Source organism: Lagopus muta, chromosome 4, assembly GCF_023343835.1.
Source record: "Lagopus muta isolate bLagMut1 chromosome 4, bLagMut1 primary, whole genome shotgun sequence".
Classification (NCBI taxonomy): Eukaryota; Metazoa; Chordata; class Aves; order Galliformes; family Phasianidae; genus Lagopus; species Lagopus muta.
In genome coordinates, this window is record NC_064436.1 from 29,842,535 (window position 1) to 29,861,869 (window position 19,335).

The 19,335-nt window shown below is 45.3% G+C and overlaps 2 protein-coding genes across 2 annotated transcripts in view; one reads left to right on the plus strand and one right to left on the minus strand.

The window, feature by feature from the left end:
- The first annotated feature begins 818 nt into the window (after nucleotides 1-818).
- On the plus strand, nucleotides 819-6,056 carry DUSP4 (dual specificity phosphatase 4). Its single transcript, XM_048943229.1, has 4 exons — nucleotides 819-1,335; nucleotides 3,699-3,835; nucleotides 3,944-4,163; nucleotides 4,469-6,056. Exons 1-4 carry the CDS (start codon nucleotides 951-953, stop codon nucleotides 4,852-4,854), a joined length of 1,128 nt encoding a protein of 375 aa, XP_048799186.1. The 5' UTR covers nucleotides 819-950; the 3' UTR covers nucleotides 4,855-6,056.
- A 234-nt stretch (nucleotides 6,057-6,290) lies between these two features.
- TNKS (tankyrase) overlaps nucleotides 6,291-19,335 on the minus strand; it is a 105,489-nt gene continuing 92,444 nt past the window's right edge. The window contains exons 20-27 of the mRNA XM_048943227.1: nucleotides 18,957-19,039; nucleotides 16,459-16,579; nucleotides 15,752-15,849; nucleotides 14,398-14,472; nucleotides 13,609-13,714; nucleotides 12,567-12,753; nucleotides 11,690-11,846; nucleotides 6,291-10,818 (exon numbers count right to left, since the gene is read on the minus strand). Of these exons, the coding sequence (XP_048799184.1) occupies nucleotides 10,732-10,818; nucleotides 11,690-11,846; nucleotides 12,567-12,753; nucleotides 13,609-13,714; nucleotides 14,398-14,472; nucleotides 15,752-15,849; nucleotides 16,459-16,579; nucleotides 18,957-19,039 (914 nt within the window). The 3' untranslated portion in view covers nucleotides 6,291-10,731. The remainder of the gene's footprint in view (nucleotides 10,819-11,689; nucleotides 11,847-12,566; nucleotides 12,754-13,608; nucleotides 13,715-14,397; nucleotides 14,473-15,751; nucleotides 15,850-16,458; nucleotides 16,580-18,956; nucleotides 19,040-19,335) is intronic.

Below are 19,335 nucleotides of genomic sequence, written 5' to 3' on the forward strand. Positions count from 1 at the left end.
TCATCTGCCCTGCCCTAATAAACAGTCACTGGCACACTGAGGAGGAGCAGGCTGCCTCTGTCTGGGTGCTGCCCTCTATGGACCGGGGCAGATGGGCTTGGAGAAACTGCAGGCCCTTCATCTGGCTCACCCCATTTCTAAGGCTGTATATCAGTACACGGAGCAGACTCTGGAGCAGACTGCCGTGGCCTGGTAGTGTCTCCTTTCAGGAAGTGCCCCAACTACGGCTTGAAATTGGGTTTTGCAGCATTGCTTTGTGGGGTGAGCAGCCTCAAAGGGGTACTGAGAGCAAAATGGCTGCGCGGTGCTTGGGAGATCCCCTTAGGGTCACCTCAGCGCTGGAAATCTGCTTCTTTTTCCCTACAGTAGGGCTCCCCCATAAGGGAAATGGAACCTGAGAGTCCTCACAGCTGCGCTTCCTGGACGACTGCTCTTTCACCGGCACTTTCTGAAGGGGGTGGAGGGAAGCACGCTGGCGGCAGCGGTGTGCTCAGGGGGAGCCTTCAGCGGGAATCGTGCCTGAGAGCAACACGCGCCAACGGACAAAGGGAGAAGGCGCACGAGCGTGAGCGCGTGCCCTGAGGAGGTTGGTTGGTGCGTGTGTGTGCGCGCGCCACGTGAGAGTGACCCATCGAGGTGGGGGGACCCATGGGGTGACCCCCTTGCAAACCGGGGCCGCCTCCCGCTTCCAGCGCGGCTCCCCGCAACGCCCGCCCTCCCGCCGCCTTTCCCCATTCACAAAAACGCAGCGAAGATGGCGGGCCGGCGGCGAGCCCTTTTTTTTGTGAATGGAGGCGGTGACGTCGGTCGCACCCGCGCGCCGCCTTCCCTCCATTCATACCCGCGGCGCGAGCCGGAGGGGCGGGGCGGCGCGGCGGGGTAGTAAAGGTTGGGCGGCGCGGGGCTGCGAGCGGCGGCCGGAGCGCGGAGCGGGGAAAGGCGGCCCCGTCATGGTGGCCCCGGAGGGGCTGCGGGAGATGGAGGGCAGCGCGCTGCGGCGTCTGGTAGGACGGGAGGAGGCGAGCGGCGGACGCTGCCTGCTGCTGGACTGCCGGCCCTTCCTGGCGCACAGCGCCGGCCACATCCGCGGGGCTCTCAACGTGCGCTGCAACACCATCGTGAGGCGGCGGGCCAAGGGGGCGGTCAGCCTGGAGCAGATCCTGCCGGCCGAGGGCGAGGTGCGGGCTCGGCTGCGCGCCGGGCTCTACACCGCCGTGGTGCTGTACGACGAGCGCAGCCCACGCGCGGAGGCCCTGCGGGACGACAGCACCGTGGCCCTCGTGCTGCGCGCGCTCCGGCGCGACATGGCGCGCGCCGACATCCGGCTGCTGGCAGGTAAACGGGGAGGGGGGCGAACGAGGGGATCGGCGCGGAGGGGGAAGCCGCCCCCACCTCGTGCGGCTCTGTCCCCGGGACCAAACGGACGCTTTGCCGCGTCCCCTCGCCGTGGGGAAGGCCTCGGGAGGCCTGGTGCTTCTGCGGCGATAGTTGGTGCTGAGGGTCAGGGTGGGTGTTAGGAGAAATTCCTTCTTCCGAGGAGTGGTGACGCGTTGGCACTGGCTGCCCAGGGAGGTGGTGCGGTCACCGTCCCTGGAAGTGTTCAAGAAACGTGGAGATGTGGCACTGAGGAACGCGGTCAATGAGCATGGTGGGAATGGGCTGGGGGTTGGACTGGACGATCTTAGATATCTTTCTAACCTTAACGATTCTATTCTTCCGTGCTCTTTGCATGGGAGGCTGTGAGCAACCAGGGCTGCTGGGCTGGAGGATCCTTGTGAGGCTCTGTAGAAGAAAGGGTGCTCAGTGGTTTGGTTCTGACTCCCTAAGAGTGAGTCTGTTTCATGGTTTACTCACAGCAGCGGTGAGAACGCATGTGCGCAGAGCATCAAACCATTAGGAGGTTTTGATGGATGGAGCAGGAGCACAGTGAGGGCTCATTGAGAACCTGCTTTGGGTGTTCAGCCATGAGTTATCGCTTTGCTGGGAGCTGAAAGTGCTTGGGAGGGTCCTGGGCAGCCTGACCCAGAGAGTGGCAACCAACCCATGGCAGGGTGTTAGAACTGGATGGGCTCTGAGGTCCCTTGCAACCTAAGCCGTTCTGTGGTTCTATGATGCCCCTGTGGTTCTCAAGCAGGGTTGTTTGGGGTTAGTAATTCCTTATTTCTAAGAGTGAGATCTCAGTTATTTTGAGGTATGGGCCCTTAGAGTCTCAGCCCTAACCCTAGAAGCCTCCTGCTTGCTTACCACAGAAATGCTAAAAAGATCCTGCTTGCTCCAGTTTTCTAAGAGTTGCACAAATCTGGCACTGTGTGTGTCCAAAGGCAAATTTATTGGGTAGCACTTTGCTAAACGGCCCTTCAGTCTGATGAGGAGCACTGAAGAGAAATCTTCCCTGTTGGAAGGGTCCCTTTGCTTTTCCCAGGAGGAAGCTCATTTTTCTACATGACCCTGGGCAGCTTTTCCATCTTATAGAATCATAGAACAGCTTGGGTTGGAGGGGATCCTAGAGTTTCCAATCTGCTGCTGTAGGCTGGTTGCAGGACTGCAAAGGGCTTTCAGGTTCTGGAAATGCAGCCTCTGCAAACTGACCTTCTTATGTGAGAGAAGTGATGCACATTTACCGGTGTGTACATTTTCATGCAGAAGGGGCTGGAATCTTTCCCTGTGGAAGGGAAGAAAACCATAAAGGACATTGCTGAGGGACTCCTGAGGTGCTTTGTCAGATAAGCTTGCATCCACTTGAGAGCCAGAGTTCTCATTTCCATTGCTCTTGGGAACATCCAACATTGTTCTGTGTCAACCTAGAGCTACAGCTGGTATAAGGAATGTGTCCTGCAGCGTGTGCTCTGCCAGGTTCAGGTTGGTGAGCAGCAGTCCTGCACTTGGGATGAATCTTCAGCAGCTCTCCTGGGAGACAGGGCTCCATCTGGCTAGATTCATGGCAACATTGAAATCCCTGACTTCTGTTGGCTGTAAGGTTCTACATCAGCCAACAAGGATTTCAGCCTTGTTGATTTGATTTGCGTGAGGACAGGAAATTTGCCCAGAGGTGTTTATCTGCTGTCCTGGGAAGTCAACAGGTGGCAGCTCTGTTGGATCTTCCTCGTGGGGAGGCACAAGGTCACCTCCAATATCTCCTTGGCAGCTGCTCAAAGCAGTGAGCAGCTCTTCCACAGGCACTCACCTCTCTGTTCAGCCCACCCTGTGTCCTTGGGAGGCAGGGACAGCTCTCTACAGACTGGCTTTACTGTGGGTTAACTTCTACGGCCTCCTGCCTTTTGGGCTGTAGGTGCTGGGATTGAGGGAACCTCTCTGCATTTTGTATCTGAGAAAGTAGAGAATTGAAAAATATGTGGTGCAGGAGGGCAGTGGAGTTGCAGGTCTCTGGCAACATACCCTCTCTCCATTGTCTTGGACTACAACCTTGGCATCAACCCTTAGGTTTTGGCTGGCTGTGTCCTAGAGCGGAGGCTTCGGGCAGTTAGAAGCATTGGAGAGCTGAGGCCCATGGGAATGGCCCAGCCCAGGGGCTCCCTGCTTGCTGCCAGGAGCCTGGTTGCTCTCCTCAGGGCAGCAGGCTGCTCTCCATCCCTGTAGCATCATCTAGTGGCCAAGGGCACTCAGAATACATTGGCTCCTGCTGTCCCACAGCACTGTGAGCATGGCTGTAACGCTCCTCTGGGCCTCTCTTTTTACAGGGGGTTACGAGCGTTTTGCCTCAGAGTATCCTGAATTCTGTGCTAAAACCAAGACCCCGACCAGCGTTTCGCCCCCCAGCAGCACCGAGTCCCTGGATTTGGGCTTCAGTTCATGTGGGACCCCCCTTCATGACCAGGTACATCCACATTGCAACATGGCCTTCCTGCTGCCCCTCCTCAAGTCTTCCTTGGGCCTGTAAAGTTATCCAGTTCTGTGCTCATAATCTGTTTTTTCTCCATCACAGGGTGGCCCTGTGGAAATCCTTCCCTTCCTCTACCTTGGCAGCGCCTACCATGCGGCGCGACGGGACATGCTGGATGCACTGGGCATCACAGCCCTGCTGAACGTCTCATCTGACTGCCCCAACCACTTCGAGGGGCACTACCAGTATAAGTGCATCCCTGTGGAAGACAACCACAAAGCTGACATAAGCTCCTGGTTCATGGAGGCAATTGAGTACATCGGTAAGTGCCCATGTAGAAAAGCCAGGCTGTGGTTTGCATGCAGCCAGAGGACGCCACGAGGTAGGTGCCAAGGACTGGAGCTTTAGGCTCCATCCCTGGAGGTGCTCAAGGCCAGGTCAGATGAGCCCTGGGCTGCCTGATGTGGTGGGTGGCAACCAGCCCACGGCAGGGGGTTGGGCGCAGGCAGACTCTGAGGTCCCTTCCAAGTGTGGGTGTGATGTCAGCCATCATGTGGCGGGTTGGCCAGGGGCTGGGCCTCGTTGGAAGGGTGCAGGTCTCATGTGTCGCTCTCTGTTGCCCTCCAGACTCGGTGAAAGAGTGCTGTGGCCGAGTCCTTGTCCACTGCCAGGCCGGCATCTCCCGCTCAGCTACCATCTGCCTGGCCTACCTGATGATGAAGAAGCGCGTCAAGCTGGAAGAGGCCTTTGAGTTTGTCAAGCAGCGCCGGAGCATCATCTCTCCTAACTTCAGTTTCATGGGGCAGCTGCTGCAGTTCGAATCGCAGGTCTTGGCCACCTCATGCGCAGTGGAAGCTGCCAGCCCCTCAGGGACACTGCGGGAGCGGGGCAAGACCACTTCTACCCCTACCTCCCAGTTTGTCTTCAGCTTCCCCGTCTCCGTTGGTGTCCATGCCACCCCCAGCAGCCTCCCATACCTGCACAGCCCCATTACCACGTCACCCAGCTGTTAGCTTGGGGCTAAGGCCAGCCAGGCAGGTAGCACAGAGGGGCACAGAGCCCCGGGATGTTAAGCAATAGTGCCGGACACTGCCATTGACCCTGGACTCAATGTCTTTTTCGTAGAGCAATTTCTTACCTCATCTCGTACTCTTTTTTTTTTTTGCTTTTTATGTTGTGAAAACCACAAACCTTGATGTTGTCCAGGCTCTGTTTTGGGGGAGGAAAAAATAGTGTACCGGGTTTCCTGAAGTGCCTGGTCTGCATCTCTTCCCATCTCTACTTTATTACCTTGTTTTTCAGGAAGAAAAAAAAACAACAACAAAAAAAAAACCCTCCCTTTCCATCCTGTTTCTGCTCCCAGTTCATTTGGGTGTTGACTTGGGTTGTAAAGGGAGCATAAGCTATTTCTGTTGCACAGCACTTTCCCCCCCCTTTGTACAGAGGGACACTGGTGAGTGCGGTATGTGCTGCGTACCTGAGCCAGGCACAGTGACCAGCAATGCTGCAATAGGGCCTCAGGGTGATTGCAGGGAGCTTCAGGTCACCTGCTGTGCTGGCTTCTGGGGGACAGCAGCCTCTGGCTGGGAGGCAGCATGGATGGAGAGATGCAATCCTAAGTGACGCTTGTGTGTGTGTGTATATGTACCTGTGTCTTTAAGTCTCCCCAGTTCCCATAAAACTTGTGTCAAACCTGTAGTTTAAAGAAGAGAAAGAAGGGGTAAGGACAGCAATAGAGGCTGCTGATTACTCTTGACCTGTTCCCTCCCTACCATCCTATGGCTGCTCTTCCCAAAGAAGCAGTGTAGGACAGGGCTGGACTGTGATGTGGAGAGAAGCAGAGGGGGAAGAAGAGGTGCAGAGGTGTCCTCCATCTCACTTTCTGCACTCCAGGACCAGCATCTGCCACAGCCTGAGCTCTGCCAAGCATTCAGCAACCTGCACTGGGCTGCAAGGTCCCACACACCCAGAGGTACCTGCACTGCAGCCTTAGGCTCAAGCCCAGAAAATGCTTCATCCCCCAATCCCTATGTAGCTTTACCACTCTCCATCTTCCCAGCCCACACCAATACAAAATGCCTATGTGGCTGATGTACATATGTATGGTTTTGTTCCTTTTATTATTATTATTTTCTTTTTTAGAAATCAACTTTTTATTTATTGCCCAAGGGAGAAAAATTGTTTGGAGAAAATAATAATAAAACACTTTTCAACAGCTGTGGCTGAGATCAGGTTTGTCTGGGGGCTCAGAGAATCACAGGATGGCTTGGGTTGGAAGGAAACTGAAAGCCCACCTAATTTCAGCCCTCTCCTGTGGGCTGGTTGTCCCCCTGTCACATCAGGCTGCCCAGTGCCCCATCCAACCTAATCTTGAGCACCACCAGGGATGGGGTATCCACAGCCTTTCCTCCCAACAACAGGTGGAGCAAACACTCAGCTTTTACAGAGCAACTGTTAAAAATGTATTTATTGAGTTTTAAACTATTACAAGTATTGCAGATCAGACATTTAGCCAAGCACATTTATAGATCAAACTTGGTTGTTACAACAATGTTACCTAAAGTCCACCATGTAGACAGGCTGAGAACCTGCCCATCATCTTCTTTTACAGAGAGGGTAAAGGAAGAAATAAATAAATGCTATCCCAGCTCCAGGTGGTCAGCCACCAAGAGAGGAACAAAGGACTAGCTGTGAAGACAAAGTTATATAAAAGTCTAAAAACTCAACCCCAGATACATTGCTGTTTGGGGTGGCAGAGCAAGCGATCAGAAATGGAGGTGCACAAGCTCACGGGACTGTGGCACAGAAATCCCCACTTCGATTTCCAAAGCTGAAGCAAGTTCCACAGATGTTAAGAAGAAACAGTGCCAAAATTACCTTGTAATACAGTTACTCTAATCAAACTACATTAGTCATCAGCACAATGGAACCAACACTAAGAATTGCCACCAATAGGCTCGGTATGACAGAACTAGATAGATCAAAACCAGTCTGCTAATACAGCCTGATGGGCGCATGCGTTCATTTCACCGCAACGCATGGGCTCCTCTTGCTCCCTGCTGACTCACTCACTTTCCTTCAGCAGTGCTCACAAGCACTGCCCCAACCCCCACAGGTTGCAGGCAATGAGCTCTCCCCTGTTTCCAAAGCACCTCTGACCACCAGCAGGTTCCAGTCCATAGATTCCCACATCAGTTGGTACCCAGAGCTAAACTGAATCTGCATTCCCCCCTGTCCTACCCAAAAGTGTGTCAGCTTAGCTTGAAATGACTGAAACACACACCAGGCACACATCCTTTTTGATATCAGTTAGATTTTCTAGGGTCAGGAAGTATGGGAATGGTGAAATTCCTTTAAGAATAAATTCACACGCTCCCTGACTTTCTGCTTCTGAGAACAATCACAATATTCAAAACTCATCTGCCTACTTTGAGCTTGGAACCATTTCTTTTTCCCCATCTTTGGAAAAAAAATTGGTAGAAGAGTTTGCAGGTAAGGAAATTCCTGCTACACAACACGGTGGGATTTGATCATATCACTTGCAAACACTCAAAACAGAGGTTAGAAAAAACAATCCTGATTCCTTGACTACAGAACAGTAGTGGCTGGAAAACTACCAAACCAGTACAACAGTCTACAGCAGTTTTCACGGAGCTGGGATCAAAGATTGGTGGAGAGAAGTAAGGAAGAGAAAGAAAGATGTACCACGCTGAGATGCTGTACTCTGGTTTTAATTCTGACAAGTTTTGCTGACAGCGTTCAGACTGCAATGCCACCCTGTGTCATGGATACAACCTCAACCCTGGAGAGCCAGAACCTCCCGCTTCAGACTTGGTGAAGTGCCGCTGTCTGCCCACTGAGGCCCTATCACAGCTGTTTCAAAGCACTCCTCTAAGGGTAAAAGGCACCAGCTCAGGACAAGCACCATCCCCTCTGCAAGGCACCACATTAATCCCACAGGGAATGGCTCTGCCTGGAGCCACTGAGAGGTGCCAAGCTCCCAAACCTGGCTTAGCCCAGCACCTTCCTGCATCCTCGCTTCTATCATGCCTCTGTTGGTGATGTGGTGCTGCAAACAATCATCCCATCACCAGGGGACAGCCCTGCTCAGGACGAGGCACCCTGCCAAATCCTATTTCTGGAACTAGGAGCGATTACATCAACTCCCTCAGCTAAAGCAGCAGCAACCCTACTGCAAACCAAACAGTGTCAGCAGCAGCTCAACCACCGCCAGCTTTTCCATAGGTAACAGACACTGACGGGAAGATCCTCACCATGTTCTGAGCCACGAGACACACACACACACACACACGCACGCACAACTTTGGCCAGCAGAGGCACACGCTAGTCTGCACAGCCCACCAGACTGTGATGTCCCTCTGTGCTGGCTATGGATGGGCATGGGACCGTTATAAGACAAAAGCCACTGCAAAATCATTTCTTCACACAGCGCCTTTTACTCTGCACAGAACATCAGATACGTAACATGGGCAGTTTCCAGATACCGAACAGTGTATTTTTGTACTCCAGAACTTCACAGCTCTTGATGAAACCCAGATTTTGTTCAATTAGCACACAGGAAACAACAAGCAAGAACAAAATCTGGTGCGGGCCTGGTGGGGTTTTGTTTTTAGGTTTGTTCTTGTTTTTCAAAGATGTAAAGCTTTCACCTTCCACACGCACATTAACTATTTTGCTCATCTACGCAGCACAATTCATTTTTTTAATCACTATGTCTAATGGGGATGGCGAGCCACACTCACCCTCATCACTATCTTGAAACCCTAGTGTAGATAGGCACATCCCCTGCTCCATTCTTAACTAAATTAAAAACAAACCCCAAACTTAAATGATGAATACAAAGCTTCAAAGCCTAGTGGTGATCTCTGCAATTCTAACACTACTAAACAAGTAGCCAAAATACAACCACCCAACTGTATCAATGATGTCTGATTAAAAGGACAACTAGGCCAGAGCCTGGCTTGGACCGCGAAGCTGATTACTTCATCAGGTCACAAAATGAAGTGAAAACCATAGATCCAGTGCCAGCTCGAGAGAAATAAAACCCAAAGCTCAAGATCTGCTGCAGTATTGCTATTTCTAAGGTTTTCTTTATAGATATTACAGAGTGGATGTGCAGGCAGCCAGAATGCATCAGATGACTGATTTTACAGTGGGCGCAATTCCTCCAGGAGGATAACTTGCTTCAACACTACAGTTTTAATGCTAAAAATGAAAATTCTGTGTCTTAAAGCTGAAAGTGAAAACTCTGTTTTATCCAAACACCCCGAGCAAACCCCACTGGCAGGGAGTACACGTTTTTACAAACTGAAAGCATGGTATTCTGTCATTCCCTCACTTAAAGAGTGATGAAGCTGGAATGCATGAACTGGATCATCAGCTTTTCAGCAGTGCCGGTCGATAGGGAAATGGACAGCCTGTTCAAGGGAACATTTTACCTTCAGCCATGATGTGCTCGATGCTGGAAAACATCTCATATTGATGGTTTAAAAACAAAACCAAAACTACTAATAACGGCTTGACTTTCAACCTTCTCTGAAGTTGTAAAAACAACTCAAAAAAAAAAAACAAAAGAAATTGATTTATACTTTTGTTAAATCTGTATTGTTCATGAGGGAGACTTCCAAGTTGTCTGATGCTGTGCTATGCAACGCTGAAATATAACTTTCTCCTACCCAGCAAAATAAACCCAGGAACTTGCATGGAAGGGGGTTAGGGTGAGTACATCCCAGCTCTGTCCTCTGGTATACCTGCGAGCAAATTGACTTCCCAACTGATCTTTTTAAAAAAGTTTTCCAAATAAAGATGTAATACACGTATTTTAAAAAATTATTTTTGTAAACCACTTAAGCTGTTCAACAACCACAATGTCAAACAGATGTAACACGAAAACTGCTGTAACACATTCTCCCTTACCAGTCTGAGAACCATCCTCTGTGCCTCATATAGAGGGATGTGACCCAGATACATCCTTGCATGTGTGGTCTTCTGACTTGTCAACTATATCCCAACAAAACCCTATGCCACTGTAAGGGGAGAGTGTTTCACAAACTGCACACACTTGATAGCAGCCTATAAAATGTTCTTTTAGAGATATCAGCAGAGGACATTGACCTGCTGTATCAAGTCCTTTCAAGCACAAGAGTTGGTTTGACACTTCTGTTGGGTTTCCCCAGAAAATTCATGCAGACAACTCAGCAAACCAAAATGTGATTTGTCTCCACTCTAAAGTAACACTCACATATCAGTATCATTTGCTCAGAGGTGTGCAAAAAAACCCTTATCTTGAAGAACTGGACCTAGCCCCTTCTCAGATGAATTTGATATTGCATTGTTAATGGTTTTAGTCAACTTGACTTTGTGCAAAATACCTCTAAGTAGGTTCTGGCTCAACTCCAGAATACAAAAGGAAAATAAATAGCTGACTGAGACTTTCTGAAAACATAAAATGAATGCTGCATGCTGAAAGGAAAATTATGGACTTAATGCAGTTTATCTGCAAATAAAGTAAGTAGAACAGTAGTGTCTGAAATTTTAACATGTGAGATGGCCTTGATAAAGATTTCTGTTTGCACAATGTTCTCAAAGTCTAGATCAAAACAACATTATTTTGCACATGGTAATGGTAGAGACTAAGAGCCTGAGATGCATTATTAAAAGGCAGTCTCTTGTAAACCTTCCTCAAAAGGAACAATATAGCAGTTGAGTATGCAAGAGTTACTCTTATCATATTCATCAAGACAGCAATGCTTTATAAAAGACATACAGCTTATTTCCAGATTAAGAATTTTATATGATACTGATATCCTGAACACATATCCACCCAGTCCAAGATTGAAGTCGCATCCTTCTTCACTGTTCTGCAGCTACTAGGTCTTTTGCTCTGCTGCTGTTCCTGTCTGTGAAGGAGCTTCTGGTTTCACAATCTGGTATGTAATAAGATATTCTGGATATGCCTAAAAGTCAAGAAAAAAGACTGTTTTACAGAAGGGTACACTCAGTAACTTCCCATTTTGGATTTCAAATGATGACTAGGAAGGGCAATGCAAGAATCAGCTCTGTGTTAAAGAATGCAAAAGAAAATGAAGATTTCAGGCAGCTGAATGAAATTAACAAATCCAGGGAAGGTTCCTTAGGATACAAAGCACGTATTTTCTGCTCTGAGGATAATTAAGCAGAGGAACAAGCTACTCAGAGAAACTCTGAAGCATCATTCTCTTTCATGTCCTACCTGGTCAAAGCCTTCAGCAATCTGCTGTGCAAGAAAGGGTGAACAAGAGGTTGCTTTAGATGACTACCCAAGGTTTTTTCCAACTTGAATTTATTTTATAATCTTTGAATCATCCAAGGCAGTGAGCAAAACATTCTTCTAGGCTAAGAGCCTCTGCTGAGTTACTCAGAATAAAAATCAGCTCCTGAAGACCGCTGTGCTATTTCTGTTGCCATAAGGGGATACAGGGATATTGCCACAGCTGGGAATCCACAGGTAAAAACTCAGAATACTCACTATCTATAAAACCCCAGAAATGCAAATGTTCTTGTTACTGCAGTAATGTCACTTAAATGCAGTGGGAGAAACAGTATATACTCATGAAAACTACATCTCTTAATAGGCTCTGCTCAGTGCCACAGAGGAGGAATGAGGCCATTTTCCACAATGTGGATCAGAGAAGCTCAGTGGAAAGGAGCAGTACTTCCTGCCTCAATATAGTTTACTGTTTATTTTTACAATTAAGTGAAAAAATCCAAGAGAGCCCACCTGGAGTGGAAAATCATTTATAACCCTTCTGAAACTCCAAGCTCTGTTAGTCGTCACTAGCCACCTACCTGTTCTCCTCTATAGATAACGTATTCAGCGTATGCAAGTCCATTCACACTGGGCCTGCCAATAACTGAATGGTGTCCTGGAGGGGCGTGTGCCATCTTCATGGTACTGAACTGAAGAAAGGATTTTCCAAGGGTCACTCTGCAGAAAAGCATTTGTCTAAAACGAAAAGAGAAACACTGTGTTAACATTTCTGAGAGACGTAAGCTTCCAGAATGATTTCAGACTTCCATTTGCTACAGTTAATTTCTCAAAGGTTTTTGGAGAAGCAGTTTTAGAAACCAGTTCTAAAGCTGTGTCTAAAAATTCCTTCTTTTCTTGACATTCAGAAGGGAAAACACATGCTTTGTATAGCTTTTGCATGGAGGCCTGCTCTAGTTCATTTTCTATAAAGCTGTTGTACAAAACTGAAACTCTTCTAGTTCCAACCAGCAGGGTGAGTGCCAAAGCATGAAAAGCACACCGATCTACTTCAGTACAAAACAAAGCTGTGATTAAGTCCTGCTCACTACCTCCAAAATTATCTGATCTGTAGGACCAAACCATACTGCTGATCACCACTTAGCAGTGCAGTTTTGTTCTAAGATTGCCTGCAGTTTAATTGCTTTTTTTGTCTGACTCTTCATTTTCAAACTTGCTATTTCAAGTCTCATTCCTGAGTCACCACTCACTTTGATTTATACCCACTCTGACCTTTCTGTGGGACTCACATTTATGTCTGCTTCTGTTCAGCCCCAACCAATGGAAAAAGTGCATTTTCCCCACCATGACAGAACTCAACTGGCTATTCTTTCCCCACAATTCATCCTGTGCGAGGGTCATTAAAACCCTGGAGGACAGCTGGAGTTATACCTACAAGGAACTCTGCTGGAGACATACCTGTGGCAGATGTAACAGGACCTGTCTTTGTGTGTGGGACAGCCTGTTCCTCCTCCTATCCCATACACATATTGGTTGCTCTTTGAAGAGTTCTCTGCAAAATAAATTCCAGCTCCAAACATTCCTCCAATGTACGCGTGCCTTTCATCAAATCCTTTGTGAATGATAGCATTAATAAAAGGAGACCCTTAAAAAAAAAAACACAAAAAGAAGTGTTATCACACAGCTGTTAAGACCTGTAGTAATTCTGGGCTTTATGTCAAGAGGAGCTTTTTCTACCTCAGATAGATCATTAAATACCACAAAGTGTGCTCAGTCAGCTGGAAGGGGGCGATACCCAGCAGGATGCAGTGATGTGTGGGATTTATCATTCTAAACCAACAAAATCCCACGTGTGAGTCACATCTTACTCAGTTACAGATCTCATTAAGTGGCCTTCCCACTCCCTCCTCACATTTCAACACAATTTATCTTGTCAGTGCACACTTTCTTCAGCAGTCAGTACTGTCTAATAAAGGGCATATTTATCAGGACAATCACACCCTAAACCAATTTCCTACACAGAATCATAGAAGGTGCTATGGCAGGAGTCATTTGCACTAGACAGTTGTCATTTGTAGGCACTTCTGGATGCTCCTGGAGAACATCCTGCTTAAGCTCATGGTTAGTTTTGATTCCTTTCCCTCATGGTTACCTGAAGTGCCAGGGAAAAATGCTTTTTAGTATGTGCTGCTCCCCTTTTTCAGAAGATAACTTGCATTTCTCACAGCAGTGTACAGTCCCCCCAGTAGTTACCATCAGTTTTAATGGCAATGGCTGAGATACAGCATTTTATAAATGTATTTTGTACCTAGTGGAGCGTTATGGATTGCATAGAACACCTTCACCACCCCCACACCCATGCATTTTTAGCATAGAAAAACAACTATTGTACAGGATGGCAAAAACAGCCACACTAACAATGTCTATGGGTTCCTGTGTGCTTCTGGTTTCCTGTTTTTTTTTTAATACCAGTACACACAAACTGTTATCACTTCATTACCATGAAACAACATGCGCTCATTGTGATGGTTATGATTCTCTTCTGAGACCTCCTTCTGCCTGTGACAGAATCTCTCCCGCAACTTTTTATTCACAACCTTTTGAATCTGCAGTGGAACAACAAGCATTAAGCATGCAACTCAAAATAAGTGAAATATGGTTTCAAAAAAGTTTGCAGAAATTCTACAGAGAAGCACAGCAAGATGCACAAATGGTACAAAAAAACCCCACAAACCAAAGAAAACATGCTCCTTCTGAACATGCCCTTACAACCAAGTCAGGAACATACACTTAGATGTTCACATTTATTGTGAATTACAGCTTAAGTTCTCAGGTTCAAGGCAAGCTTTCAGGCTTCTCCCCTCAGACTAGGTAATACCATCACGAACTACAGACTGTCTGAAACTCGTTCCCTCCCTCCTTTGGCCTCTCTTGAACAGGCCTAGCTTTCTGAAGGTTTAGGTTTAATGTTCACTATCTGGTTGGTGGCAACCCTGCCCATGGCAGAGGATTGGAAGTGGATGGCCACTGAAGTCCCTCCCAACTCAAACCATTCCATGACTTCTTTAGACTTCTTTAAAAGCACAAGTGGATACTTCTTCCTCACTCCATATGCCAAGCACACAATCAGTATAAATTTAGTACTCAGTGCTTGCTTTAACTCTGTAATTGGTTATCATACCAACAAAGAGCTCTAAGCTTAAAAGGTTGATCTGTTAAATCAATTCTGTGTGATTGCATAAGTACCAACTTATTTTGCTACATTGAACTACAAGGCTTTGAAACTTACCCTGATGACATTGTACCTGTTGAAAATCCCACCAGCATTTCCACCATCCCTGTGCTCCCGGATTGTACTTTGCATCTACATTAATGAACACAACAGAATGCTCAGCACATAGAACTTGTTAGTAAGGAAAAGTAATCATGCAGCATCTGTCTTACTACATCACAGACAGCAACAGAATCTGGGTTGAAAATTAACTAAGAGGTGCCAAAAAAGTCAATTTTAAACAGAGATATACTTTTCTTCAGGCGCCCAACACACTATTCAAGCTTTATGGTACTGTTTGAGAAACTGAATGTCGCAATTATTCAATCTTATAGTAAAAACCTACATAGGGAAGAGGATTGGCACTTGCTATCAACATTACACTATTGGAAGACTTCAGATGAGAAAAAAATAACTCAAACAAAAAGATCATTTTGAAGTAATAACAAATGTATTTCTAATGACTATAGCTTGTATTTCTTAGTGATATGAACACTAAGTTTTCTCATGGCATTAGAAGGTTCTCAGAATTTCAACAATTTTACCATTTCTTTTTCCAGTGGTATTTATACCCACAGCACCAACGTTTAGTAACAACTCATCCCAATTTACTCTAGTAAACAAGTGACTTTCTGTCAGACATTGTACAAAAAATCCACACAAACTCCAGTTTGCAGAGTTACTGATAAAAAAATATTCCAGGGCACTGGAAGCAATCCTTCTGTGCTACAAAGTAACATCATTACACAAGCAGCTGAAAGAACAATGAAGTGTTTATTTCAAACATAACTCTTAAGAAAGTCTCTTTCCTCTTAAGCTTTTCCTTTCAAAATGGTAACTGCTTGTAGTTGACTCAAATAAAACAGCCTGTGTGTGGGAGGAAAAATTACAGTCATCTCTGCTTATCCAAGAGCAGCTTATCTAGGTTACAGATTAACTAAACCACTGAGACAAGAGAAAACAAGCTGGTTCACAAGCAGAAATGGCCTGAGCAAAAAGAATGCCTACAGACTTGCACGGCCTTAATCTCCCAGTCTCCACACACAGCCTTTGCCTTTCACAGGTGTGCCTTTCTCTGATAAGCTATGTAAGCCCGAGCTCTGAGACTACATCCAGAACAATGCCAGCAAGGCAAAATTAGGTTAGCAGGAAATGAGAAACAAAATCACATATTTAAAGAAAAAAACTGGCAGGAAACAGTAAAAGAAATCACCATCAGTATAAACTGAAACAAACTAAAGCTCTAAACTCCGCATCAGATCTGTGCAGTTCACCAAAGCACTTTTATCACTTTGAGCGTGTTGCAAGATTCAGCTCTAAGGATTAGGTGACGAAGGAAATGCACCACCACCAAAAAAGATAACTGCAATACCTCCTCTTCAACGGACTGATACTCCTTATCATCAGGTGCAAGGTCAAGGAGAATAGTGCCCTGACTCACGCAGTGGAAAGTTAAATACGGATTGGTACCTACAGAGGGAAGGAATTAGAGAAGTTAAAAAAAAAATAAAATCATCGGGGAAAATAAAGCCAGATTTATTCTTACAAAACATCGCAATTTTTCTGCTTATACAACCCCGGGAGGCAGGAAGCACAAAATAAACACAAGGACTAAAAATAACCTTAATAAATCACCTAAATAACCTTCAAAAGATGAAGTACTTTCATTGGCAGCAGGGTCTTCAGAGAGAGAAGGAAAATGCAGGTGTGACCATTACAGTTTGTGATTTGTGCTTTAAGAGAAGCACTCAAGTAGCACGGGGCAGCAAAGAGCTCCATCAAGTCTATGCATTAGGATACAGCTGGCCTATATGCAGGGCAAATCAACCCAAAAGCTCCCCTTCCTTGGTCAAACAGAACCCCTGCAAATGGGCACAGCTTCCACAGCTGCCTCAGGGTTGTCCATTCTCTGGAATGATGAGCAGCCACTCAGTCCTGTTTCAACCCAAATCAGCGAGCATGTTTTCCAAACAACCATGCTCTTTCAATTCCTGGTATCAATGTGTACATTTACAGCAGGGGACTTCTGGGAGCCTGTTCTGTGCTACTCAGACTAACCAGTAAAAACACTGTATTTACCTTGCTGGCCTCCTAGAAGCCTCTCCACACCTTTTATCAATTTGTGTCGGTGGCCATAGGCGTTAATCCCTATTTCTTTAAGCTCCTCATGTCCCATGTCTGCCAACACATCTAGGGTTATCTGGAAAGGTGGAAAATCACAAAAATCACCAGCCAAACCTGGCTTGACTCCCAAAGCCAAATATACATTAGTTCAGAAAATGGATTGTATTTGTGCTACAAACAAAAGAACACATTTTTACCATATCCTTAACTGCTGCCACCTTCTGGCACACCCCTCCCTCAAACAGGACCATGTCCAGCTGCTACAGCCCAAGCTGCACAAAACTTTAACTTCTCTTACAGCAATTGACAAGAGCTCATTCTCGCAGGAGGCTGTAAAAACCATTTCTTCTTATGTAGGAGGAGGATGCATGGAAAAGTTGGGACAAGTCAAAGCATGGAACATTTCTGAAGCATTCAAGGTCTCACCTTCTAGTTAATTCAGAATTTTCACTGAATTCTGAATTCAATTTCTGAATTTCTGAATCACAATTTTCAGAAAAACCAAAAAGGTATTTCACACTGGTATATTATGGTGTGTGCATACCCACACACGTGCCTGCACAGAGATGAAGCCAGCGAGTTGGCTAGGTTAAGTCAACTATCCCAACTATTCTTCACGCTCAATTTTGGGAAATAATTAGCATTGTGAGGACAGGCGTAACTAGTTATGTTATTGTAATATATAAATACATCCACAATCACCTGACATGATTTTAGACATCAAGCTCAAAGAGATAATTGGTGGAAATAGACAAATAATAAAACAAGCTGTCAAACTATTTTTGAAATTGAAAAAGAGAAGGATAGAGGTGCTGAAGGAAATTCATTGCTGTAAGGCAATTCTGTGCCAAGGTGTTTGTGTGAAACAAAGATTTAATGTAATGGAGGTAACTGTATAAAGCCTACTTCCAATTTTACATTAAATCAGAATTGGAAGCATAGCAAATAATAGGAACCCATACAACTTGCTTAAAAACCAGGTAGATCAATAGCACAACTGGACTTGCAGATATCAACACTGTCAACTACAGAGTACCACAAATCCAAGAGAAAGCAATTCCAGCAAGGAATTATAGAAAATTTGAACAACTGTGCAACTGAGCCCTAATGAGATTGCTGTGAAAAAGCCACTGAAGACATTCATCATGTGCACAGAAACGTTAAAAAAAAACAGAGAAAAGACAGATAACAGACAGCACCAGCACCGACCCAATATCATTATGAGATTAGAGCCGAGTAGAAAAAATGAACATGAAGGTAGGGGGATGATGAGCTTATTTTTAGACAAACCTACAAGAGCAGCTTAGTGATTTCAGAAATGATGAATCTGATTTAAATTGTTAAATCTTATTAGCAGGGAAAGACCTTAAAAACAGGTTAGAAGCTAAGGAAGCAAAAACTGGACAAAAGCAGCACAGCGAGTGGAAGGTGGGAAAACTAATAAAATAAGAACAAAAACTGAGTAGAATACAAACTCATTTGGGGTCAGTTTGCTTCTTACTAGAAGCAGTTCCAAGTTAAAGACTAGAGCCTATGCTTATGTGTAAGAAGGGAAAAAATATTATATAGCATGGCAACTTTGGGGAGGGAGATACCTCTGTAACGTTTCGTGGAAGAATTTGGAGGCTTTTCTGTAAGTAACAAATTACATTTAAAATATTTATTTCCTGATTCATCACAAAAGATTAACAGCAAAAATGTGAGGAAAGAACACCATCAAATCCATCCTCCTTGTACTTTTTACATCCACCACTGTCCACCTTATTCACACAAATAATTTTTTTTAACTGGTAAAATGTTAAATCTAAGAAAACAGTACATAAAAATAGGCCATAAATACCTTACAGAAATGTAAGCTTCTGGAATTGTATTGAGTTGTATTCTTTTCATACACTGCAAACTGTTGATAACTTTGCAGATTTCCCCATCTCTCAATTGTATTTAAAGCTTTTTAGCTCTGCAAATTCAATTAATGCTACAGTCCTAACCCACTAGGAAACCACACTTCTGCATTCTCTGGACTGATCACACTACTCAACTAGATTTCTAGTTCAGTTTAGGGGTCAAACTGGAGGAATTCCTACATCTAATTTAAGCTTCACATGTAGCACTATAGATGGTGAAAAGTTTCTTCAAATATCAAGATTGCTACAGGATAAGTGAAGGTGATGTTCCAACCTAAATTTTCTAATTGCCCCTTATGTTCAAAAGTTAATTAAAAGTTCATATGCAGTTCTCAGAATACAAACCAAATTAGCAATCACCATTTTTTAAGAAAGTGAAAACCACAGGCAGATATTTTTTGTCTCTACCTCACTGAAAAGCATTTGCCAATGCATTCATTACTGCACCTGTTTTTTTTTTCCTGCAGATGTGAAATCATCTTTTCGCTCTCTTTTAAAATCAGGGAATTGAAGTCTCTCTTCAAAACACAGAAAACACTTGACACTTACCTGTTCTGTCTCAAAGATGTCCCGAAGGTGCTCAAGACCAAGGCTTTTCAGGAACTGAGTAATGTTCATGTCAAGACCAGAAACTGTAAGAAGAAAAAAAATAATTTAATCTCACACACTCAATTCAAATAAGTAAATAAACCAACAAATACCACTTATCTTAAAATCCCAGTCACTTATTTTTCATACAAACAATTTGCCTTATAAGAAACAATCCACTTTCACTGTGTGAAACATCAGTGCAAATATCATCACTATTCCCCTCCTCAGTATCAAATAATGAAAAGCACAATCAGTCTGTGCCAGAGGCTCATATTGCAAGGGGAAGGAAATGAAGACTGGGTGTATTTTTGGTATGTAATCACCCAGATGCTGATAT

What these genes read in the sequence shown, in the direction of transcription:
- DUSP4 (XM_048943229.1), top strand. Translation starts at nt 951, where the DNA reads ATGGTGGCCCCGGAGGGGCTGCGGGAGATGGAGGGCAGCGCGCTGCGG. An exon ending in GGACCCCCCTTCATGACCAG is followed by an intron (nt 3,836 to 3,943) that starts GTACATCCACAT and finishes TCTCCATCACAG; the next exon opens with GGTGGCCCTGTGGAAATCCT. An exon ending in GGAGGCAATTGAGTACATCG is followed by an intron (nt 4,164 to 4,468) that starts GTAAGTGCCCAT and finishes GTTGCCCTCCAG; the next exon opens with ACTCGGTGAAAGAGTGCTGT.